Source organism: Capricornis sumatraensis, chromosome 1 (genome assembly GCF_032405125.1).
Source record: "Capricornis sumatraensis isolate serow.1 chromosome 1, serow.2, whole genome shotgun sequence".
NCBI lineage: Eukaryota > Metazoa > Chordata > Mammalia > Artiodactyla > Bovidae > Capricornis > Capricornis sumatraensis.
In genome coordinates, this window is record NC_091069.1 from 46,225,282 (window position 1) to 46,250,692 (window position 25,411).

At 40.7% G+C, this 25,411-nt stretch overlaps 1 protein-coding gene across 1 annotated transcript; it reads left to right on the plus strand.

The window, feature by feature from the left end:
• Window positions 1-63: 63 nt before the first annotated feature.
• Window positions 64-25,411, plus strand: FAM161A (FAM161 centrosomal protein A). Its single transcript, XM_068981009.1, has 6 exons — window positions 64-261; window positions 12,656-12,894; window positions 14,131-15,300; window positions 17,505-17,604; window positions 24,343-24,497; window positions 24,928-25,411. The coding sequence occupies exons 1-6, from the start codon at window positions 64-66 to the stop codon at window positions 25,064-25,066; spliced, it is 2,001 nt and encodes a 666-aa protein (XP_068837110.1). The 3' UTR covers window positions 25,067-25,411.

Here is a 25,411-nt window from a genome sequence, read left to right on the forward strand (position 1 = left end):
TGCGGCCACGCCGGCTTCCCCGCCCCGGGCCAGCGCGGGCGCTCAGGCCTCGGCGGCGCGGTGATGGCTGCTTCGCACCGAGCGGCGAAGTTGGCGGCCAGCAGTCTCCAAACCCCGGTCAATCCCAACACCGGAGCGCGGGTCGCCCAGTACGAACGCAAAGACCCCTTGAATTCCCTGTCGGTGGCGGCGGCGGCCATGGAGGAAGAGGAGGAAGAAGAAGAAGAGAAAGAGGCGGCGGCACGGCTGGCGCGGGCGCCGGTAATGCGGGGGAGGGCAGTGGGGTGGGGCTGGGCGCCGGGTGCAATTGGAGGCTGATCGGCGACCCCCGGTGGTGAGGCGCGGGCTGGGAAATGCGAACCCTGTCCTGACCCTCCGTACAGGTGAGCCTGGCCCGCCAAGTCCTCTGGGCCCTCACGGAAAATACTCAAAACCGAGGCGTTGAAAAGTCTTTTAACCAAAGAGATTGTTGTAAAAATTTCTTGGAGGGCATTTACGTTACGCTATTTCTAATGAAAAGTACGGAACTTTATTCTTATGCTCCAGCAACTGTTGGGAGTAGATATTTTCTTTTCAACTCGAGGAAAACTGTGCTGTCCTACAGAGAATAATCCAAAAAATGCAAGTGAATCAGCTGTGTTGTCAGGTGTGTTTTGTTGTCACTTCAATGTCTTGGTTATTAGTGCATCTTAATACAATACATGAGAGATGATGGTTAAAACCAGCAGTTGTTTAGTGAGTAGATCAGAAACAGAGTTAAGCCTCCAGAGAAGCAAATTACTGAGGCTCCAGTGTTGCCACACGGCTCTTCAGAGTGGGGAGAAACAGCTTTTTCACAGATCAATTTTCAGTGTCGAGTGTTTTGTGAACACCTGTCTACCAGGTAGGGGGCCAAGTCTGCCATCTGCTCTATTCCCTTAAAAGATGAGAACTTTGAATTTTAACCAGCAATCTGCAGATATAAACCTTCTTAACCCCAGATAAAGATTCTTTTGTTATTTTTGATATTTATTTATTTGGCTGTGCTGAGACTCAGTTGCCTCCATGCAACTTGTGTGGATTCTTTAGTTGTGGCATGCAGAATCTACTTCCCTGACCAGGGATGGAACCCAAGGCCCTTGCATTGGGAGTGCAGAGTCTTAACCAGCAGAGAAGTCCCCCCAAATTCTTAATACTGTTTGCTCAAAGCATCTTAGATTAAAAACATGTAGTCTAGTGAAAGTCACTCAGTCAAGTCCAACTCTTTGCAACCCCCATGGACTAGTCCATGGAATTCTCCAGGCCAGAATACTGGAGTGGGCAGCCTTTCCCTTCTCCAGGGGATCTTGTGGTCTAGGGCTATTAGAAATCACTGGATATTTTGGAATTCTAATCTCTTTAATCTGCACTAGAAATGGTAATGAGAAAATCTGTAGTAACACCTTTTATGGGCAGTATTTTACCAACAGATAAACTGCTTGAGGTTATCCAGAGTAAAGCAGATTCAAAGACCCTGAACTTCAACCAGAATGAGTGACCTACAACCAAATTCATTCATGATAAAGCTTCAAATTTCAATACCCAATGAAGGAGGTGGACTGATGTTGAAAAATGATTTGAATGAAGAGAAGAATTTGGAGTCCTGGGTTAGGATCTGTTCATTTGCTAGTTAATATTAAGACGTAACTTCTCTCAGTTTGTTTCCTTATCTATAAAAGAGCTTTAAAATAACTGTCTTTCTTGTCTCACTGGGGTATTATGAGAACGAAATGAGAGCATATGTCATAGCTAAAAGACAGTTTGTGTAAATTAGTAATAATAATAACAGCTGCCAGTGGGGCTGTTATTTGAACACCTATCCAAAAGAGAACAGGAGATTAAGTTCTCTTCTGGCTTGCTGTAGTGGAAAAGTCAGTCATTTCTGTGGTTGCAGGTATACTTCCAGAGTACCCTGTAAAATTGCAAATTTGTATTAGAAACATTACCTTAGGAGAGATCAGTTTATCTAATAAGCTAGTTTCTAAGGGACAGTATCTCACTAAAAAAGAAAAAAGGAAGCTAAGTTTAACGCTATTCTGAGACCACAGTGCTTGAAGGAACCAAAAGCAAATCTGGGTCAGCTGCCACCGTAGTAGTGGTAAAAGACCCCCTGCCTGCCAGTGCAAGAGATGTAAGAGACATGGATGTGATCCCTGAGTCAGGAAGATCCCTTGAAGAAGGGAATGGAACCCATTCCAGTGTCCTCTCCAGGAAAATCCCATGGACAGAGGAGCCTGGCAGGCTACAGTCCATAGGATCGAAGAGTCTGACATGACTGAAGTGACTTAGCGTGCAGCACATAGCAGTAGACCTGATGGAGACACTGGGGTGGGCAGACAAAGCACTGGAAAGGCAAGAAAGAAAGTGCAACAGCCAAGCTTTACCTTCCTCACAGTTTGGCTTGATATCTCACCTCGATTTTTAAACGCTAGTTTCTCTCAACTTTGTCGTCTATAAAATGGAGTTAACTCAGCTTACCATAGCCATCACACAAAATTGATTATGGAGAACGAACTGTCATAGTTCAGTTCAGTTGCTCAGTCATGTCCGACTCTTTCCAACCCATGGACTGCAGCACACCAGGCCTCCCTGACCATCACCAACTCCCTTAGTCTACCCAAACTCATGTCCATTGAGTTGGTGATGCCATCCAACCATCCCATCCTCTGTCATCCCCTTCTCCCCCCACCTTCAATCTTTCCCAGCATCAGAGTTTCTTCAAGTAAGTCAGTTCTTCACATCAGGTGGCCAGAGTATTGGAATTTCAACATCAGTCCTTCCAATGAACACTCAGGACTGATCTCCTCTAGGTTGGACTGGTTGGATCTCCTTGCAGCCCAAGGGACTTTCAAAAGTCTTCACCAACACCACAGTTCAAAAGCATAAATTCTTCGGCACTCAGCTTTCTTTATAGTCCAATTCTCACATCCATACATGACTACTGGAAAAACCATAGCCTTGACTAGATGGATCTTTGTTGGCTAAGTAATGTCTCTGCTTTTTAATATGCTGTCTAGGTTGGTCATAACTTTCCTTCCAAGGAGTAAGCGTCTTTTAATTTCTTGGCGGCAGTCACCATCTATAGTGATTTTGGAGCCCCAAAATAAAGTCTGCCACTGTTTCCACTGTTTCCCCATCTACTGTCATAGTGGGCCCTTTAAATCCTTTGGCTTGCCAAAGCCACTTCTCCCAAGCCTCCATGGCTCCATATACACCCCTTGCAGGACTCTGTGCCCGTATAAGGGCATTAAGGCATATTTTTTGAATCTAGCTTTGGTTGGAGATATCAGTTCACAGGTCTTGCTTTGTGGTTGATGATGATATGGGTAAAGCAATATTCTATAATTCACAGTTAAAATTTCATGGATTTTCCTAATGGGATGGCCTTCTCTTTTTCAGCAAATTTTGAGCATTTATTAAGTGCCAGTAACAGACTATTCAGAACAGACATAGCTCATGTTGTCACAGTGTTTCCAGTCTGATGGGGAAGTTGGACAATAAAAAATGAGCAGTCAAATGATTATAAGACAGGAAATGTTGGGAAAGAGGTGCCCAGGCTACTATAATTAAAAATGCAATAGGTGGGGACCTACTTCAGTGAGTTAACATTTAAGCCAATGCCTGATGGATGAGAAAGAGCAGCCATTTTTGAAGATGGGGGTGGGGTTGGGGGTGAGAAAAGCATTCCAGGCAGAGGGAGCAACGTATACAGAGGCCCAAAGATAGGCAGAGAAAGAGTTTTGTGTGATGAAGAATCTGAAAGAAAGCCAACAGGACTGGAAAAAGGAGAGGGGAAGAGGGCAGAAGATGAGGTCGGAGAGGTAAGGAGGTCCTTATAGACCAAGGTAAAGAGTTTAGTGTTTATTGCAGGTGCAATGAGAAGTCTTTGAGACTTTTAAGAGATCTAGCATGTTTCTGCTTACATTTTTTAAAGATGACTCTGATGGCTTTGTGGAGAATGATTGGAGGGTTTGACAAAGAAAGGAGATTGGGTAGGAGGCTGTTGCAGTGATTAAGGGGCCAGAGGCAGTGGCTTGGACCTAGAGTCCAGGCAAGAAGTGGACACAAATTGTATAGGACTTATGTGAGGCCAAGGAAGAAGTCAAGAGTGCTTATTCCCAGATTTCTGGTTTGACCAGCTGCGCGGAAGATAATGCCATTTACTGAATTGGGAGTAACTTGAAGAGGATTAGATTCAGAGGCCGGGTGGGAATCAAGGTTTCAGTTTTTAACAGGTAAATTTGAGATATCTGTGAAACTAGCAAGTGGAAAGATGTAGGAAGCAGTTGGGCCTATGAAACTGTAGATCTGTGGGGCATGGGTTGGATATTTCTGTCTGGGAGTTTTCAGCATTTTTGAAACAGTGAAGTCACTTAGGGGCAGAGAAAGAAGAGAAGGAGCCTAGTATAGAGCTCTTAAAACCCTCAACGACAGTCAGGTTGCGAAAATGGGGCAAAAGAGGTTAAGATCAGCTCCCGTGGTAGAATTATTGCTGGAGCGTGGAGGTTTCCAATTCATTGGTTTCAGTGATGAGGGGAAGGGTCAGATGCTGCTAAGAGAAGCGACATTTCATCTCTGAAGCAGGAGGGAAGGCGAAAAGGGGCACAAAAATGGGCAGTTTTGTAGATGGAAGAATGAGGGAACTTCCCTGTGGTGGTTTCTTTTTTCCTGAAGAAATAAAGGTGTTATCATTTGCAGTTGGGGAGTGGAGGTGGGAGCAGGTAGAATAGCAAGGAACAGGTAGGCAGGATCGTGGGGGCAGTGTGAGAGCCACTTCCAGGAGCACAGGAGGTGCCAGGCTGACCAAGTAGCCATTAGAAATTGTTCAGTTATTAATTTAGTATTACTATTCACAAAACATTTTCTTTTTTTTTGTTGTTACATTTTAATTATAGAAGTAATACATAAACATTCTCCTTTTAAAATTTCAAATGTTATAAATAAGACTAAGGCCCTTTAATACTTCTCCCTGCAAAAAGAGAGTCTGGCCCCTCCTGGCTTCCCCTGCCCCTGCCCATTAGTAGCCACTGGGTTTTATTTTGTTTTGTTTTTTAAATGTTTGTTTTATTTGGCTGCACCCGGTCTTAGTTGCAGCATGCAGGATCTTTAGCTGCAGCATGTGGGACCTAGTTCCTTGACCAGGGATTGAACCCAGGCCCTGTGCATCGGGAGCCCAAAGTCCTAGCCACTGGACTACCAGGGAAGTCCTAGTAGTCGCTGTTTTGAATCAGGTATATACTCTAGGCCTTTTCCTATCTCCTGTGTACACAGTATTTTAATATATGGTAGCATTTTGTAGGTATATATTGTCCTGCCACTTGCTTTTTTTCCTGTTATCATTTACATGTAGATTTGCCTCATTCCTTACAAATTCCTTTAATGCAAAAAAAAATTTTTAATAAAAATTCCAGAATTATAGATGATAACTTTAACACAGATAATGATGAATGCTGATTACTAATGAAGCAACATGTGTTGGAAGGAGTCATCATCTAAATGGGTCAAGCCAATCTAGGAAAGATTATCCTCTAATCTCATGGCTGTGTGTACAACATTCTACAAAAAGCTCAGCAGTTAAAGGGAAAGGGTGCAATCTTAGGCTCTTGGAAAATCAGGCCTGTGGCATCTCTTTAGAAGTTACACATCCTTCTCTATCGTTTTCAAACATCTTTTCCAGGTTCAAATAAACTTCATCCTTTTTGTGAAAATGATTGTTATAAGACTTTCTTTTAAGGAAGAGTCTAAAAGAATGAATGGTGGATGCTTTTGGCTAAAAACTATTCTTTGGAATATCCACCCTATTTTAATGATAGCTTTTGGAAGAGAAGCCCTTTCCTTAATACTCAGTAGAATATAGCTCTTTACAGCAGCCAGTATTTCTTTGATTCAGTCTTTTGTGAGGGAATACCTGTCCATTCCCCTTGGGAGGACTTAATATTGTTTTAGCTGGACATTTGTTTATCTAGAAAACACTGATTGAGGGTCTTTCAATGACCATACACTCTTCTAGGTACTGGGGACACAACAAAGCAAAGGCTTGCTTTCGTAATGCTTGCTTTCTGGTAGGGGCAGGCATGTAATACACAACTACATCAGCAAATATGAGTAGAATGTCAGTTGGTGGTGAGTACTTATGAGACAAATAAAGCAGGAAAAAAGGGTGACAGTGAGTCAGAGGAGAGGTTGTCATTTCAAAAACGGGTAGTCAATGAAGACCTTGTGGAGAGGATGACATTTTGAGTAAAGCTCTGAAGGAGTGAGCAGGTGGGCCGTGCAGATATCTGGAGGCAGAGCATCCGAGGGGGAGGGAACAGTTAGCCCTCGGGGAGATTCTGCTGATTCTGTGAGCACTAAAGAACCTGCAGACTGGAATCAGCCCCTGCTGCTAGAGTGAGCTGCTGCTGCCCAGAGGAAGAACACTGCTGGGGTGATGTGTTGTTGTGCTTAGTCGCTCAGTTGTGTCCAACTCTTTGTGACCCCATAGACTGTAGTCCGTGGGGATTCTCCAGGCAGGAATACTGGAGTGGGTTGCCATTTCCTCCTCCAGGGGATCTTCCCAACCCAGGGGTTGAACCCAGGTCTCCCACATTGTGGTCCGATTCTTTACTGTCTGAGCCACCAGGGAAGCTGGGATGATACAAGCAGACAAATAGATGGAGAACTAACAGGAAGGAATAGTCCCTTCTTCCTCCTCCAGCCTTGCAGCCTCCCTCTAGCCCCACTTTTGGCAGAATCTAGTGGGAAGCCTCTGGCAAAGCAGAAATGTGGTTTGCAGAGTCCTGTCTCCAGCATCACATAGCAGGTTTGGAGCTGTGAGACAATAGTTTAACAACTGGCTCACATACTTCATGTTTCTTAAAGCTGAAGTCCCAAAGTTCTTAGCCTCCCCACATGACTAAGAAGTGCAGAACCTAGGCTTGAATGAGAAATCTGACACCATGTCTGTAATCTTTCCCCCAAGCCATGTGAACGTTCCAAACTGCAAAGTGTCTGACCCTTTCAGCTTTGAAGGGTTGTAAGGGGGCTGAAACCAGATGACCAGGGCAGAAACAGAAACCACATCTTGATTGCCCTAACCTCCCTTTCCAGGCTTTCTGCCCCAAATTGCTTTGTGCATTTTTACTTTTCCTTATAGCCTGCAGCTGTGTGCTTTCCACCATGTCCACCCACCCACCCACAACCCCATCCCCACTGCTTTTACTGTCATTTCCTCTTTCTAGAGTACCTTTTCCCTCTTTCCCCATATACTTTCTCTCATCCTCCAGTTTTTCCATTCTTTGGCTCAGCTCAAATATCACCTCCTCCAGGAAGTCTTTTAGCATCTTCCAAACTCAAACAAAACCAAAGCTCCCTTCCTTTAAATATGGTATCACTTTGTTGCTGAATCCAAGTTCATTTGCCCAATGCACAGTGAAGCCAAACAAACTGACACATTAGAGCTTGGAGCAGAGAAAGGTTTATTGCAGAGCCAAACAAGGACAATGGGCAGCTTGTGCTCAAAAAGCCCAACTACTCTGTTGGGGAAGAGGTTTTAGAAGCAAAATTTAGGGGGTGGGCTTCAAGGGTGTGTGACCTTTTCTTTGATTGGTTGATGGGAGGTAGCAGGGTGGTGGTCAAGGAAGCTTAATCATCAGTCTTCCAGTTCCAACCATGCTGGGATCCATGTGCTTCTGCTCAGCCTGAAGTTACCACCCTCCACCTGGGTGGGTACCTTAGTTTCTGTATCAGATTGTTTTGTGTTTCCCTTAAGGAGGAACCAGGACCCTGCTCCTTCCAAACACTATTTCTTGACTGCCTTTCTTTTTTTTTCCCCTACAGTCCCTCACTCCTCTAATTAATAACTGTTTGCACCTGCTCTTTGAAACAAGGACATGGAAAGACTGTTGTGTCCTGGAGGGCCTCACAGGATTCTGCTCAGTTTCAGCCTGATCTTCGTGATCTTTTGTGACCGTGGTCCATTTCATACTTTTTTGTACATATTTTTAAAAATTAGTCATTTATTGTATTTTTGGTTGCACTGAGTGTTTGTTGCTGCTTGCAGGCTTTCTCTAGTTGTGGCGAGTGGGAGCTACTCTTTATTGCAGTGCATGGGGTTCTCATTGTGGTGGTTTCTCTTGTTGTGGAGAACACGTTCTAGGTTCATGGTCTCAGTAGTTGGAGCTCGTGGGTTAGTAGTTGTGATGCATGGGCTTAGTTACTCCATGCTGCGTGGAATCATTCTACACGAGGGATTGAACCCATGTCCCCTGCATTGACAGCTGGATTCTCAACCAGGGGACCACGAGGGAAATCCTATCACTGCTTATTTGGATGCTAGTGTTTGCCAACATTTCCATTCTCAAGTTCTTGCCTCTCACTGCCCACAGGAAGCCTTACCTACACCCAGGGCTGCACCTGCATTTCTGTGTGCATTGCTGGCTCCTGTATTTCCATCTCCAGCCCAGCCTTCTTACTAGGTCTCCAGATATATTTACCCCTCTGTTTCCTGGACATTGGGCTGCCCTACTGTCCCCTCACACTTAGTGTGTCCTAAACAGAGATTAATTTCCTTTCCCTAAAAATACTCCTCTTCCCTGTAGCCCCTCTACTGATAAATGGCAGATCGTCATTTACCTAGACATGCAGTACTCCAAACAGAAAACTTTTTCAGTTTCTTGCGCACAGTCCAGGCCATTGTCAGGTTAATGATTCAGCCTCTTAAATCTCCCAGCAGCCCATTAACCACCACCAACCTTGCTTTCCTTCCCTCCACTTCACTTGCTACCAGAGAGTCCTTCTGAGTGTTACTGACTCACTCTCTGCTCACATCCTTCAGGGCTCCTGGTGCCTGTGGCTTGGCCCACTGGGCTGTTGGTTGGGGCTCTTGACTTGCCTTTTTCACCTTGTTTTCCCTCCTCTGCTGTGCTCCATATATGCTCTTCCCCACCCCCTCTCAGACTATATACCTTCCTCTGAGCACAGTATGCTTGTTACTTCCACTTGCAGCGAAAAAACCCTCCTGCGCTTGGGAGGAGTGTGGTGTGTCTTTGGAGTCTAACAGGCGTGGTATTGGAGCCCAGCTCTGCTGCTTACTAGCTGTGTGACTGTAGACAGGTCACCTGACTCCTCTGAGCCTCAGTTTCCTCACCAAGGACAGAGACCTGCCAGTTGCATCATCATGAGGTAACAGTGAATGTTTGAGCCCTAGGCCTCAGTTTCTTTGTATTTTACAAACTTTGTTCTTATCCAGCCTTGTGTCTCCAGTCTTTCTGATCTCTGCAAATTTTGCCTCTTCTTTCCCCCGGTCAGAATTAGACGCTCTTTCTGTGAGCTCTCAAGCTCCCTGATACCGTGACATACATGGTCACTTCTCTGCCTCCCTGCTCAGCTCGGAGGAAATCATGGGCAGGAATCAGGAGTTCTGTCTCATTCAGAGCCTGCTATTGATTATTTATCTGCGTGTCCTCTTCTAAACTAGCTGGAAGCTTCTGGAAAGTGGAGTTGTCTTTTTTTTCCTAATGCTACACATTTATTCAAAAGGTCAGAAGTTTAAAAAGACTAAACATATTGGCAAGAATGTGAAAGAACCAGAAGTCTCAAACTCTTCTGGTAGGAATACAAAAGGAAACAACCATTTTAGATCACAATATGTGCTGATGTGCTCAGTCACTCAGTCGTGTCCAGCTCTTTGCGATCCCATGGACTATAGCCCACCAGGCTCCTCTGTCCATGGAATTTTCCAGGCAAGAATACTAAAATGAGCTGCCATTTCTGGAAGGTAGAGTTTTTACCTGATTTGTATCTTTCAGCAGCTAGCTAAATACTGAGTGTCTCTAAATATTAAACGAATGAGGAAATTAACAAAGTACTCATTCCCACAGCTAAGAAGGTAATGGTGAAGAGCACATAGAAAAAACAGCAGAAGATATCAGAAAATTCTCTTGATTGAGTTGTATGACTCAAGTGGGCCTTAAGAAGCACTGCTATTAATAAAGCTAGTGGATGTGATGAAATTCCAGCAGAACTATTCAAATCCCTTAACAGATGTTGCCATCAAGGTTTTACATTCATTATGTCAGCAAATCTGGAAGACCCAGCAGTGGCCACAGGACTAGAAAAAGTCCATCCTCATCCCAGTTCCCAGGAAGGCTAGTACCAAAGAATGTGCTAACCATCGGACAATTGCATTCATTTCTTATGCTTGTAAGGTCATGCTTAAAATCGTGCATGCTAGGCTTCAGCATTATGTGAACCAAGAACTTGAGGATGTCCAAGCTGGGTTTAGAAAAGGAAGAGGAACTAGAGATCAAATTGCCAACATTCACTGGATTATAGAGAAAGCAAGGGAATTTCAGAAAAACCTCTCTCTTTCATCAACTGTGCTAAAGCCTTTGATTGTATGGCTCATGACAAACTGCGGAAAGCTCTTAGAGAGATGAGAATACCTGTCTCCTGAGAAACCTGTATGCGGGTCACGAAGCAACAGTTAGATCCCTAGATGGAACAACTGATTGGTTCAAGATGGAGAAAGGAGTATGACAGGGCTGTCTGCTGTCACCCTGTTTATTTAACCTATACGCTGAGCACATCTTGAGAAATACTGGTCTGAATGAGTTACAAGCTGAAATCTAAGTAGGCGGGAGAAACATCAACAACCTCAGAGATGTGGATGATAGCTACTCTAATGGCAGAAAGCGAGGAGGAACTAAAGAACCTCTTGATGAGTATGAGGAGGCGAGTGAAAGAGCCAGCTTAAGACTAAATATTATAAAAACTAAGACTATGGCACTCAGCCCCATTACTACATGGCAAATAGAAGGGGAAAAAGTGGAAGTAGTGACAGATTTCCTCTTCTTGGGCTCCAAAGTCACTGTCGGTGACTGTAGCCATGAAATCAGAAGACAGTTGCTTCTTGGCAGGAAAGCTATGACAAACCTAGACAGTGTGTTGAAAAGCAGAGACATTACTCTGCTGATAAAGGTCCATGTTGTCAAGGTTGTGATCTTCCCAGTTGTCTCATACAGTTGTGAGAGCTGGACTGTAAAGAAGGCAGAACGCCAAAGAATTGATGCCTTCAAACTGTGGTGCTAGAGAAGACTCCTGAAAGTCCCTCGGACAGCAAGGAGATCAAACCAGTTAATCTTAAGGGAGATCAACCCTGAATATTCACTGGAAGGACTGATGCTGAAGCTGAAGCTCCAGTATTTTGGTCATCTGATGCGAACAGACAACTCATTTTAAAATCCCTGATGTTGGGAAAGATTGAGGGCAGAAGGAGAAGAGGGCGTCAGAGGATTAGATGGCTGGATGGCATCACTGAAGCAATGAATATGAACTTGGGCTAACTCCGGAAGATGGTGAGGGACAGGAAGGCCTGACGTGCTGCAGTCCATGGGGTCACAAAGAGTTGGACACAACGAGGGGACTGAACAACAGCAACATGACTCATAAAGCAATTCTCCAGTTTATTTGGTAATAAATTTCTGCACACGTGTTCTACTGAAGAAAACTTGTTTTCTTTCATTTGTTTTCTCTTAAGTTATCCCAAGTGGTACAACACTGGCCTCATGTTTTTGAGCCCATTAAAGTGTTATAAGTATTATGGACAACTGAATCTTCTGAATTTTCTGTTGGGAGACACTATTCAGGTTTATTTTCTAGAGTCTTATCAGGTTGGATCTCTATTTTTCTTTGGCAAATATACTTTTTTCATTTAGAGTCTATTTCAGGCAGTAAGCTAAATTTAAAACCATAGTAACCTTTTATGCATAGTATCATAAACAATTTCAGTTGTTTCTTACCTGAGAAATTTTTATATACTTGTGGAGGATATGGGGTTTTACCTCTTTAAAATTCCTTCAGTTAAAGGAAATTGAAAGGTATTTGAAGGGAGTGAGGGGGAAAGGATCAGTCTTACCCTTGTAGGCATGTATATAGAATAACTGCCCTATGTGTTCTTGTTCCCTTGTCACCCCCACAGTCCTTGTTACCATGGGAGCTACTGTTCTTGTTGCCCACAGCAGTGGCTATTCTGGAAGTCCCTCCTACCTTCACCTCCTGCTGTTCCTGAGGTTGCCCCCAACCCCCACCCCATGCACATGGAGGAGAGTGTCTCTCTGGCTTCTTGATGAGCCCCCAAGAATTTTGTTCTCTCCATTCCCACATTTCCCGGAATTCTCATTCAGTTTTCCTCTCTGCTGAAACACGCTTGGGGCCCACACTGCAAAGCCCAGCTCAGAGAGGGCACTGGGCTATGGTTGGTTGGTCTGCAGCAGGAGAAACTGTGTTCTTCATCTCAGATAAGCCTGCGCTGAGAAGGAGGCTCTTTATAAAGCGTGATTTGGTTTGATCCTGCTGTAGTGTTTCTTAGTACATAATTTGAGAATCTAACCACCCTTTAAAAGAAGGATTAAACAGTATTTACTTTCTGGCAACTTGGTCTCTCTATCTCCCTCTCTCTCTCTCTTATTCTTAATAAAATACTTATTAGGAGAAAATGTATATAGCCCACGAGTAACATGTTATATGTACATAGTCCACAAATAAACATATAACCTCATTAGGTGGACTTTTAAAAAAGCAGCATTGGGAATAAGTGTCAACTTAATTTGTCTTACAACTCCAGACATCATATAACAGGTTTTTTTCATCCTACCAGGCTGATTTTAACACCAGCATTTCTAGGGTGAATGAACAAAAACATATAAGCCATGAGGATTTTGTGGACTTTTCTGATATTTACCACTCTAATGAAGAGTATTTCAGGAAACTAGAAGAGCTGAAGGCAGCCCACATAGAAACTATGGCAAAGTTAGAGAAATTGTACCAGAATAAATTAAATTTAAAGGAAGTTCAGCCAGCAGTCACCAGGGAAGAAGCTGCTAGTGTCTCTTCCAGGTAAGTTTGTCCATACTGTTATTTGAAGACTGTAAGATAAAATGTATACTTAAAAATGCAAAACAAATTATTTCAAAATATTTTCTCTCAAATGTTGCTTTGTGCTTTTGATGATATATGGAGGTGGGTTTTTATTCAGATTGTTTGATGGCTTATCAACCTACTAGGTAGCTTCTTGCTTTGAGGGTTATTTGGTGGACATTTAAGTCTTTTCTCTCTGATGCACCACTCTTAGACATGTATCAAAATATTTAGTCTGGGCCATTTTCAAATGTTGAATATTAGAATTCAGTTTTAAATGTCTTTTATTTTTATAATATGTGGATTAACATGAGCTCTTTACAGATATAACACAGATTGTTCAGAACTAAGACATAAATCTGATTTGTTTTCAAAATAGTCATTTTTGCCATAAACCTGCTTCTTTTGAAACTTGAAGCCCGTCATCCAGTTAGGCAGCACTGACGGTGCATCTCCTGTGTACCAGATGTTGCCTAGGCACTGAGGACTCAAAATCAAGATGCTCTCAAGGAGATCAAAGACAACCTGAGATCCAAAAATACAGCATGGTGTGACAGAGTACCGTGGAGAGAGAGGAAGAGCAGTTGAACATGTCAGAGTGTGAGTGGAGGGATACAGGCAAGTGAAGGATCATGTCGCAGTTCAGTCTTCAAGGAGAAATAGCTGAAGCAGATGTAGGAAGCAAGGAGTGCCCTTCTAGGCACCAGGAACCATGTGTGCAAAGTGCCTTGAGAAATCACCACAGGGTGGGAGAAACTTGCTATGATTGGATCTGACTTAAGAATGGTGACCTGGGTAGGGAGAGGCAAAGGTGAAACTGGAAAGGTAGGCAGGAGCTAGTCTTGAGGGGCTTTATAATCTAAGCTTGGTAACAATGGCAAGTCACGGGAAAGTTTCAGGAAAGAAAGTGATGTGATCAGATGTATATTTTAGGATGGTAACTCTGGAAAACATGTGGAGAATTCAATAGTGGTTAGATATAAGGAAACTGCTGTCTCAGGTTCCTCCCCTGTAAAATGAGGGAGTCAACTTAGATCAATTTCAGGCATCTCCCAGGCTCTGTTCTAAAAAAATTTGATAGTTTTCATCAGCCCTGTCCAATTCCTATTTTCTAACTGATTTTACCTTGATCTTAGAAATTATGTAGTTTTTAATTTTTCTATTTGGTCACATGCAACTGAAAAGGTAACCTGATTATTCTCCTCACTTGCTTAGGTCTGTATCAGAAAAGAACTCATATCACCCTGTCTCATTAGTGACATCAATTTCAGAACCTGATTTAAGTCAGTCTTCCTCCTTGATTGTGTCTTCCTCTGAAGAAGAGTTGCCCAACTTAGAAAAAAAGTATTCCGAGAAAAGCAGTATGATGACCTATGCTAAGGAGCTCATCAACAACATGTGGACAAACTTCAGTGTAGAAGATTATATCCAGTTTGAAGATGTCAACCTGCCAGTACTTGAAAAACAAAGAAAGAGACCGAAAGAATGGGTGCCAAGGATTACAGTACCTGAGCCTTTTCAAATGACAGTTAGAGAGCAGAAGAAAAAAGAAGAAAGCATGAAATCGAAATCAGATATTGAAATGGTACACAAACTGCTCAAGAAGCAAGAAGAAGAGTCAGAGTGTAAGAAAAAATTCCGAGCCAACCCAGTTCCTGCATTCGTCTTTCTCCCCCTTTATCATGATATAGTCAAGCAAAATGAGGTACGGAGGAGGGCTATGAAGGAGAGAAACAAAGAAGCTCTTTTGGCCTCTCAAAAGCCCTTTAAGTTTGTTGCAAGGGAGGAACAGAAGCAAGCAGTTCGGGAAAAGCAGCTGAAAGACTTTTTTAAGTCTAAAAAGAAAACAAATCGTTTTAAAGCCAGACCTGTACCTCGATCTACTTACGGTTCAACTATCAATGACAAGTTAACAGAAGAAGAACTCTATAAAAACATTAGGGCACATCAGAGAACTCAAGACTTTTTACAGAACCCTTCCCCTCTGCCTTACAGTCCAGCTCGCAGGAGTTTTGCTACAAGGAAGTCCAGGGGTCCTGAACAAGCTGAGAAGTCCAAGTATAAACACAGGGTTAGGCGCCAGACTGCTGATTTGGAAGACCAACTTGAGAGGTATCAGAAACACCACTCAGAACAGAAGTATCCCAAATTCCTGCCAGTCTGTGAACCATGTGACCTTCAGGCAGCCTCACATTCATCCACTAAAAGAGAGAAAATTTTGGCAGACATTGAAGCAGATGAAGAGAATTTAAAAGAAACACGTTGGCCTTATCTGTCTCCAAGGCGCGCGTCACCAGTAAGGGATGCAAACACAAAGCCTGCACCTCGTAGCTGCAACCCTCCAACGCCCACAGTGTCCTCCCGAGGAAGAGAGCAAGCCACAAGGTAAGTAACCAATACAATGATGACTGACTCACGTCACAGTCGCTGTAGTGATTTTGTGTTGGGGGATTTGAAAATACTATGCTATGTTATCCGGTAACATATTTTACTATAAAATATAGAACATATTGCCAGAAGGTGTGCTACGAGGTCTTCCCCGGTGGCTCCGATGGTAAAGAATCTGCCTGCAATGCAGGAGACTGGGGTTCAATCCCTGTGTCAGGAAGATCTAAGAACTAGATATATTTTCCATTTTATGAATCTTTGGGGCTAGAAAAGGTTACAGTCAGCCTATCGATTTCTAGTTACTGCACAGATCCTTCTCAAAAGGTTGCCCTTTTTTTTCAGCCATTGAATTATCCTGTGCTAAATCTTTACTAAACAACATTCTCATTGGCTTAAAGTGAATTAAGCCTTAGTTTGTTGCCCTCAGGAGATCACTTGAGGAAAAGAAAATGTTGGAAGAAGAGAGACATCGGATCTTAACTAAGCAGAAGCAAAGAATGAAAGAATTGCAGAAACTCCTGACAACCCGGGCTAAGGCTTATGATTCACATGAGAGTTTAGCTCAAATGTCTAAATCCAGAATAAAAGCTCTCAGGTATCACGAGAGAACCCTGACCCTCCAGATCACTGGTTTTCAAACTTTTTTTTTCATCAGTGGACCCCCCCCAAATATATGAATGAATGAAGAATAGTGTTAGTATTTCAGTTTGTGGATTCAAGTTACTTTCAGTTTGTGGATTCAAGTTACTATCAATTACTTACAGTTTGCTTATGCACACACACTCTAACACTCACTCACTTCATGGTAAGAACCAACATGCATACTCACCCCACAATGAAGACCATGATGCTGTGTTGATGGATAGAAGCATTTTATACTGTGGCCATGGTTCACAGTTGTAATCCTGTATCAGCATCTAAACTTTTTATTTATATTATTTTTTATTGTACAGTGTGATATTGAGAAAAATCTTGATTCACACAAAGCTCTTTTTTAATAGCTTGCTGTGTAATCTGAAAATATTCTTCAGTAAACAAAAGTCCAAGACCTTTGTTCTAAAGTCTACACAAAATCTGATAACACAGATTAGCACATTGATGTTAGCATCAGTTTTGTGATGTGTCAATTAACATGTGTGTTAAGGTTTAGTGGTATGTGACACACTGGAATTCTGCAGTACAAAGTTTGAAAATCAGTGTTCCAGAGGAATATTTTTATGTTGCAACATAAAAATGTTCATGTTTAAGTAGTAAAGTATCTCCCTCAAAGCTGGGTAAGTAATATGATTTATTAATTTTTAATCTGATTTATAAGTACCCCCCAAATCTATATTTGCTTTTAATTGTGATCATTCCTTTAAATATTATTATATATAATAATTATTATATATTCCTTTATAATGTATATATTTTATATATACCTTAAAATGTGTATCAGTGTAGCTCATAGAAGGAGCTTGATTTGATACGTGAGCAAAATATTCTCTAGAAATATACTTTTCATCTTTAGAAAGTAAACTGGATTTTCCGTAATGCTAAATTGTGTATATTTAAGCATAATTATCATTTTATGGTATAATTATTTTTTCTAATCCAGGAAGTCATGATCTTGGTAGAATTAGTGTATTTTACATAGAGAAAGTAGCATAGTTTAATTCATTATAGGCTCTGGTTCAAACAGTGAATATATTTACTGTGAGTTTTTGTGTTTTGGTTCCTGTTTCTCTATATGTGCTCTTTCCATACTCCTTGTTTCTCCCCTACCCTGCTCCCATTTAATTAACTGTGCCACCAGCCTATAGGAGATCTCATCTAGAGAAAAAAGAAGAGCACCGTCTAATTTTCAAAGAGAAGATACCTAATTTGGACCAAATTTTTTGGTTTATAAATGAGAGGGCATTGATTAATCTCCTGAGGCCAGTTTGAAGCCCCTTAATCCATTCTTGTTTTGAAGATTTCAGTAATCATAGCATACCCAGACTGCCTGAGATGTAAAATGTGTGCTCTTAAAACCTAGAATTTGTATTCTGCCTTCCTTAAAAATTTACCAGTCTAATGGGAAAAAAAAATTTACCAATCTAGAAAAGAAATTGTCATAAAATGTGCTCATGATTTAATTTCTGATTTGTCATCTAAGCTAAATGTTATATGTGCAAGTTCTTGTTTCTTTTAAAAATTCCATTCCTTTTATTTGATTTTAGAAAGAGTGAAAAGGAAAGGATGAGAGAATATCGACGAGAACTAGAAGAAAGAGAAGAAAAATTAAAAAACAGGCCGCTGCTATTTGAAAGAGTTGCTCAGGTTGTGTTTGTTGGAATTTGAGAGCTATTGTCAGCCTTTTTTTTAAACCTCTCTAGCTCCTAATTTTCATAGTCCAATTTTCTTATGTATTATGTAATTTACTGAGACATTATTATGTGACAGCTTCACCACATCAGTAAGTAATTTCCTTAAATTTGAGCCTTATATCTTGATGAGGTTCATAAGCTTGATAAAGCACATGCTACTAATCCATTCATTTTCAAAATAATAGTTTCACAGCCTGTTTTTAATGGCTAGTCTTTTTTCAGTACCAACTTGGCCAAATATTGAGGTGAGGCTTCATGATACAAATTGGAAGTCTTTGAAGAATTAAAAAATGAAACAAAATGGCTAACTGAATCAGATTTATTTCTGCCAGTTTTTTTTTTCCAGTTTTATTGGGATAAAATTGACATTTGGCAGGTATAAGTTTAAGATGTACAGTATAATGACTTGACATTCATATATTAGGAAATGATTATTACAGTTAGTTAATGCCTATCAACCTTATTGTTACCAAAAAATTTTTTCCTTGTGTTGAGAAGTTTTAGGAGTTACTCGCTTAGCAACTTCCATATATTCCACACTGCAGTGTTAACTGTTGTCATCAGGTTGTACATTACACTCAGTACTTTCATATCTTATAAGTGGAAGTTTGTACCTTTTGACACCTGCATCCAATTCCTCCAGTAATCACAAGTCTGATCTCTTTTTCTATGAGTTTTGTTTGTGTGTGTGTGTTTGGATTCCACACATAAATGAGATCTTATAGTATTTGTCCTTCTCTGTCTGACTAATTTCTCTTAGCACCATGCCCTCAAGGTCCATCTGTATTGTTACAAATGGCAGGACGTCCTTTTTTGTGGCCAAATAGTATTCCATATATACCACATTTTCTTTATCCATTCATCTTTTGATGGTCCTTTGGGTTTTTTCCATGTCTTGACTATTGTAAATAACACTGCAGTGAATTGACATAATGATTTCATTTCCTTTTAATAAATACCCAGGAGTGGAATTGCTGGATTGTGTAGTGGTTCTATTTTTAATTTTTTGAGGAATCTCCATACTGTTTTCCATAATGGCTGTGCCAGTTTACTTTCCCATGAACAGTGCACAAGGGTTCCCTTTTTCTCTACGTCCTCACCAGCATTTGTTATGTGTTGTTTTTTTTTGAGACCAGCCATTATAACAAGTGAGAGGTGGTATCTCATTGTGGTTTTGATTTGTTTTTCCCTAATGATGGTGATGGTGAGCACCTTTTCACATGCCTGTAGCCATTTGAATATCCTCTTTGAAAAATGTCTATTCGTATCTTTAGCCCATGAAAAATTTTTTTTTTTTTTTGCTCATGACTTATATGAGTTCTTTATATATTTTGGATATTAACCTCTTGTCAAATAGATGATTTGCAAATATTTTCTCCCATTCAGTAGGTTGCCTTTTTGTTTTGTTGATCAGTTCTTTTTTAAGTGAGTCTATAATTTTTAGTTTTAGCTATAATTAGTGAAATTACTTCCTTTTTCTAAAAATTGAAGTATAGTTGATTTACCATGTTGTATTAGTTTCTGGTATACAGCAAAGTGATTCAGTTTTTTTGTATATATGTATACATACACATACATATATATCTATTCTTTTTCAGATTCTTTTCCATTATAGTTTACTACAAGACATTAAACGTAGTTCCCTGTGCTATACAGTAGGACCTTGTTATTTATGTATTTTATGTAAAGTAGTGTATATCTGTTAATCCCACCTCCTAATTTGTCCCCCTTCCCTTTCCCCTTTGGTAACCATAAATTTTTTTACTGTGTGTGTGAGGACTTCCTTTTTATTGGGAAAAAAAAAAAGAAGCTTGGTGCTGTGAACAATAAATCATGATTTTACTAGGTTTATACTCAGTTTTACAGTCTTTCCCTTTAGAGAAATGTGTCGATGTCAGGTGATCTTTTTGTATCCATAAGGGAAAAGCTCCTATGGGCTATATAATTTTAAAATAGACAAAATCCCTAGAGGTTACAGGTGCTATGTTGTGAATTTCAAGCTGTTTCATTTGGAGCTTGCTGCCAGCAAGTGTCTGGGAGAGATGAGCGTCCTATAGGACTGTCCTTGTCAGAGTCTCACTGAGGACAAAGGACATTCGTTGTGGCATATTACAATCTCTCAAAGTTATGGGAACCCTTTACTTACTGCTTTGGATATAAGTTTATGTAACACTTTTCACTTTAAGGGTTTTTTTTTCTCACATCCCAGTTTCAACTTTAGGGGAGAAAAATGATCCTAAGCTGTTCTACGTTACTCAGCATAAAGTGATTGACTTTTGCTTCACATAGTTTTCTCCAGCTTTCTACTGCAAGTTTTACGTCCACTCGTCTGGATATATCTACCCAGATTTCTCACAGGCGTCTTATATTCATCTTGCCACAAAATAGACCTTCCTGTCTATTTTTGTGTTTTTGTCGGGCTGCAGTTTAGATGACTGGAAACCACTGCCCTCCCCCGCCACCCCCAACTTTTTCTCAGTTCTCTCTGAGACCTGAGAAGTTCCTTTCTAAACAACTTTTGTCTCTACCTTTCTCCATTCCTGATGGTGAAATGCTAAGTGAAGCCGCTGTTATTTTCTGTCTGAGTTATTATTATGGTTTGACTGGTTTTCTTGCCTTGCTCTTTGCAAAGCCACTCACTCTGTCTTCTCTTTGCCATTCCCGTTCCCTTGCCACAGTGTTCACCCCAGTAACGGTGGCAATCATCCACTTCACTGATGCCCTGTGTTCTCATTTTCAGTAAATGGTATCAAGGGAGCTTGACATTGGCTTCTCCAAACAGTGCTGCAAGATGGGTGTTCTTGTATTGCAGAGGAAGAAACTGAAGTTGAAAGAAAGTAAATAACTCTTAATGTCTATAGTTAGTAAATAATGGAACAAGGAACCCAAGTCAGCCTGCTTCCAGATGCTTAGCACTAAGCTGTCCTGCTTTCTCCCAGAAGATAAGTCCACAAGTCTTAACATAGTGTACCGAATCCTCTCTTATCTGATCCGTTGACCTCTTTAGTTCATCGACCACTGCACGCCTCCACCCCCTTCTGTGTACACCCTTTACTTGCAGACTGTACCACACCGCTAGTTTCAAACTGGAAATCTTTTTTTTTTTTTTTTAATATTTATTTATATATTTGGCTGTGCCAGGTCTTAGTTGCAGCAGTCGGGTTCTTTGATCTTTGTTGTGGCATGTGGGATCTTTTTAGCTGTGATGTGTGAACTCTTTAGTTAGGGCATGTAAACTCTTAAGTTGCAGCCTGTGGGATCTAGTTCCCTGACCAGGATTTGAGCCCGGGCCCCCTGCATTGGGAGTGCAGACTCTTAGCCACTGGACCCACCAGGGAAGTCCCTCAAACTTGAAATCCTTATTCAGGCTGTTTCTCAACACCCATATAACTTCTTTGTATCTTTCCCCTGACTCTTTCAAGGCTTAGTATAAAATCACTTCTTGCACTGTGTCCCCAGGTTGAGTTGCATGCTATTTGTTCTGTGTTCTTTTATTACCCTTTGTGCATTTCTGTCTTTATTCCTATATATTGTGTGGAAATTATCTGTTTAATGCTCTCTCTTCTCTTTCAGCTAGTTACTTTTAAAGGTGTTGGTCCAATCTTTGTGTTGCTAGCTCCTAAGACAGCATATGGCACAGAGGACATGTTCATAAACATTTGTTGAACCCAAACTGGACTGTTTCTCCCTGTGATTAGCCCAGGCCTAGAGCACTACCCTAACATAGTAGTGATGAGTCTCAGCAGTAAGAAGCAATTCTGCAATGCTGTGAATTCCCAGTCTTTCTAGTCACCAGAGAAAATGTGGCAAAATAGTGGTGTGTGTGAAATTAAACCTGTAAAGAAGTGTTAAATATTGAAAGCATAGGTTAGTTTCATAGCCGATATTTTCTTCAAACAACTTCAGCCAACACATATGCTCTCCTCTCCCCATATACTTCTACCTCCCATGAGGGCTTGTCACAAAATAAGTGGTCAGTAATTATTATATAAAGGAAAGAATTGCTATAAAGTAAACTTAGGCTTATAAAACTAAGTATTTTTTTCCTCTTCAAACTAGAGTAGTGATTGTAGACAAATTGCCTAAAGAAACAAAGATAATTTGTTTTTTGCAGTATCTTAGATATAAAAATAAAATAATCATTCAGTTATTTTAACCACTTTTATTTCATGGTCTTTACAGTTCTTTTGCATGGTGAAATTTGAGGGGGACATGTTTGTTTTAAAAAAGAACAGTTACACACTATTCACCTTGATATGAAATATTAAAAGGCAATAAATTCTATATACAGAGTGACTGGCAGTGACTCACCATTGTTTTGGGTTTGTGAACATATACTGGTACTTTTTTTCTTGCAGTTACTGTTACTGCTAATTAACAGCTGTTATTTAATAAATTCACTCACAACAGTATGCATTACCCATTTATAAGCGTTAATTATTTTCTTGCTGCTGTTGAGTTATCCCCCTAGCAGAGTTAGCGTGTGATCTAGGACAGAACAAACCATGTTTTCCTATTTCTTAAAAATCACAGGATTTATTAACTGAATATGTTAAATCAGATTTTAAACCAAATATTGGGGCATCCCTGGTGGTTCAGCTGGTAAACAATCTGCCTGCAATATGGGAGACCTGGGTTTCATCCCTGGGTTGGGAAGATACCCTGGAGAAGGGAACGGCTACCCACTCCAGTATTCTGGCCTGGAGAATTCCATGGACTGTATAGTCCATGGGGTCACAAAGAGTCGGACATGACTGAGTGACTTTCACTTTCAAACCAAATATTAAACAAAGCATTAAATCAAATTTTAAATCAAATTCAGATAAAGGCTTAAGAGCAGTAACACTGACTAGTATCATTTAAATCTTTTATACCTCATTTGCTTAAATCAGAATATATTCTTTTTAGCACATTGAGTTAGGTCTGGGGTTTCTTTATCCTGCTTGAGTCTTTGGGGCATTATTATCAGGTCACTTTCCCATGCCTTTCAATTACCCAAGGCTTGTCTGTTGGTATTCATAGCCTCTGGTTGCATTTTTACTTACTTGTCTAAAAATCATCATCCACAGTGGGTGCATTTTGGCAGCAGTTTGCTTCTTTTTTCAGTTTTCTAGAGTGTCAGAAAATGCACTAGTGATAGTTTCATCCATTGTAATCAGCCCTTGCCATTTTGGTTTCTCCCATGGAACACTAGTCTCCAGGGTCCTTCCTTATCCTGGAATCCCTGGGTTAGGAAAATATCTGACACTGCATTACCGAAGTAAGGCTTCAGGCCACGTTGGATGACCACTACCACTTAGAGGAAGCAGCATGGTAGAGTGAAGAAGACCCAGGAAAGGATTAGGAGACTTGCTTTTCCCTCAGTATATTCTATGACTTTAAGCAAAGCACTTAACCTCAGGAAGGGTGGACCGAGTATCTTGGTTTCCTCTTCTGTGTTAGATTTTGGGGTGAGACCAGGAGCTCTTCTACACCCTTTTCAGGATGGGATGCCATTGGTGCATTGGGACTGGGCCATTCCTCATCACTTTCCTTTAGTTCCAGGTTCAGAGAGTGATTTTTGGCCCTGTGCTAGTTCACACCCACTCATAGGAGGTAAAAGTGGACAAAGCCAAGGCATTTGTGTGAACCTCAGTCATCTTGTGAATCTGTAAAGCCTGTGTTATCAGGAGCCAAGGCACTCATATGAACCTCAGTTATCTTGTGTTTCTGTAAAGCCTGTGGTCTCAGGAACTGTGATAATTGATTTGCTTTAGGTATGAGAGGGTCATCAAGACTCCCATGGGCCCCAAAGCCAGGAAGTAACAGTCCGGAGATTTGAACCCAGTCCTAAATTCATGTTTTTCCTGCTGTATCCATTGCTTCCCCCACACAGTAAAGATAACAACACCGATGATTTATACTCTTCAGTGGATCAGAGACATGGCTTGTAAAGAGTAAAATTTATAGTAGGCACATAAAGAACCCTCTGACACCTGTCACATACTCTTATTTTCTTACTGATTTTTTTTTCAGATATCCTTGAACAGTCATGAAACAGTACAGTGTAAAGAACAATTATAGTTCAAAACTCATGTGACCATTACCCATGTTAACAAATATAGCATTAGAGCACTGCCAGTACCCCAAAAACACTGTGTGCCCTGCCCAGATTAAAACTATTTCACCCAGAGGTAACCACCATTTTAACTTTTGAGATAAGCATTTCCTTGCTTTTCTTTATGGTTTTACCACCGATGTACCAATCCCTAAGCAACGTAGTTTAGTTCTGCCTGTTTTGGGTCTTTTCTAATATGTGTACTCTTTTGTGGCACGCGGCTTTTGTTCAGTGTTGTTTGTGAGGTCCATCCATGTTGTAACATACAGCTAGAGTTCATTTTCTGCTTAATTTTAGTCTGTTTTATGAACACACCAGTATTTATTTATCCATCTAGTGTTGATAGATATTTAGGTTGTTTCCAGTTTGGGGTTGTTACAAACAGTACTATTCTGAGCATTTTGGTGTGTCTCTTTGGGCACATAGGTTGGAGTTTCTCTAGGCACATACCTAGAAGTGGAATTGCTGGTCAGAGTATGCATATTTTTCAACCAGCTGTGATTACTGAATTTAATTTTCACTGGAGCTTTTAACATTTTTAATGGAAACTTGAAGTATTTTGTCCTCCTCTAAAAAGGTTTGTCTTTCCTATAGAAAAATGCAAGAATGGCAGCAGAAAAGCATTATTCTAACACTTTAAAAGCACTAGGAATATCTGATGAGTTTGTTTCAAAGAAAGGCCAAAGTGGAAAAATATTTGAGTACTTCAGCAATCAAGAGATGAAAAATTTCACTGAAGATAAAGAAAGGTAACATATATAAGATGTCTGAATGGTTAACCTTTGAAAAAATTCTTACTTGCAGAAAAGCATAAAAATCTGTTCTATAAGATTTTAAAAGGTGTTTTATCTAATGGAACACACATGAAGTGTTATAAAACATACTGACATTTTAACATGTTTGACACTTCAAAATATTACATGGTGATGAAATATTTTTTAAAGTCAAATAATGTAAATTTCTGACATAAATAGTGAAAACAATAACATGCTTTCAAATGAAGCTTAAAGAGTCAATCTTTACTTTCCCAATTGGTACTTTTATAGACTTTTCTTGATAAATTGGAGCTTATACACTTTGAGGAAGACTGGCTGCAGGATGGCATACATTGCAGAGGGTTTGTTTACCTTTAAACCAAATCCTTTTTGCTTTGAAAGATTGATAAATTTCTTCCTCTAGCTTTAATGAAGAAGAAAAAATAGAAGAAAGAGAGAATGGGGAAGAAAATTATCTTACTGATACCAACAGCCAAGATTCTTGCAAGGAAACAGATGAAGTCAATGAAGAGAATGGAGAAGAGAAATGTGTTGAAGAATAAAACTGAGTCAGTTGGCAAGGTCGCCTCTCTGTGCCCCTGCTGTTGTTGGCAACATTGGGCATCAGAAGCTGTACTTGTGGTGTTAAGGACATCTATGAGAACCCATCTGTTATGTGCAGGACTCTTGAGCGAAGTCCTCCTGTGGCCTGGAAAGGCCAAATCCAGCTAATGGGTCATTTGATCATTTAGAGTCAGGTTTTGCCTTCCAGTTTTAAAAATCACTATATATGGTCTGTTTGCAACTTTGATCTATTTTTTAAAAATGTTTGAGAATCACAGCTGTCACAAACTGATTAGATATAAAAGTATACATCGCTTTATTATTTTGGGTGGAAAAATCACTTA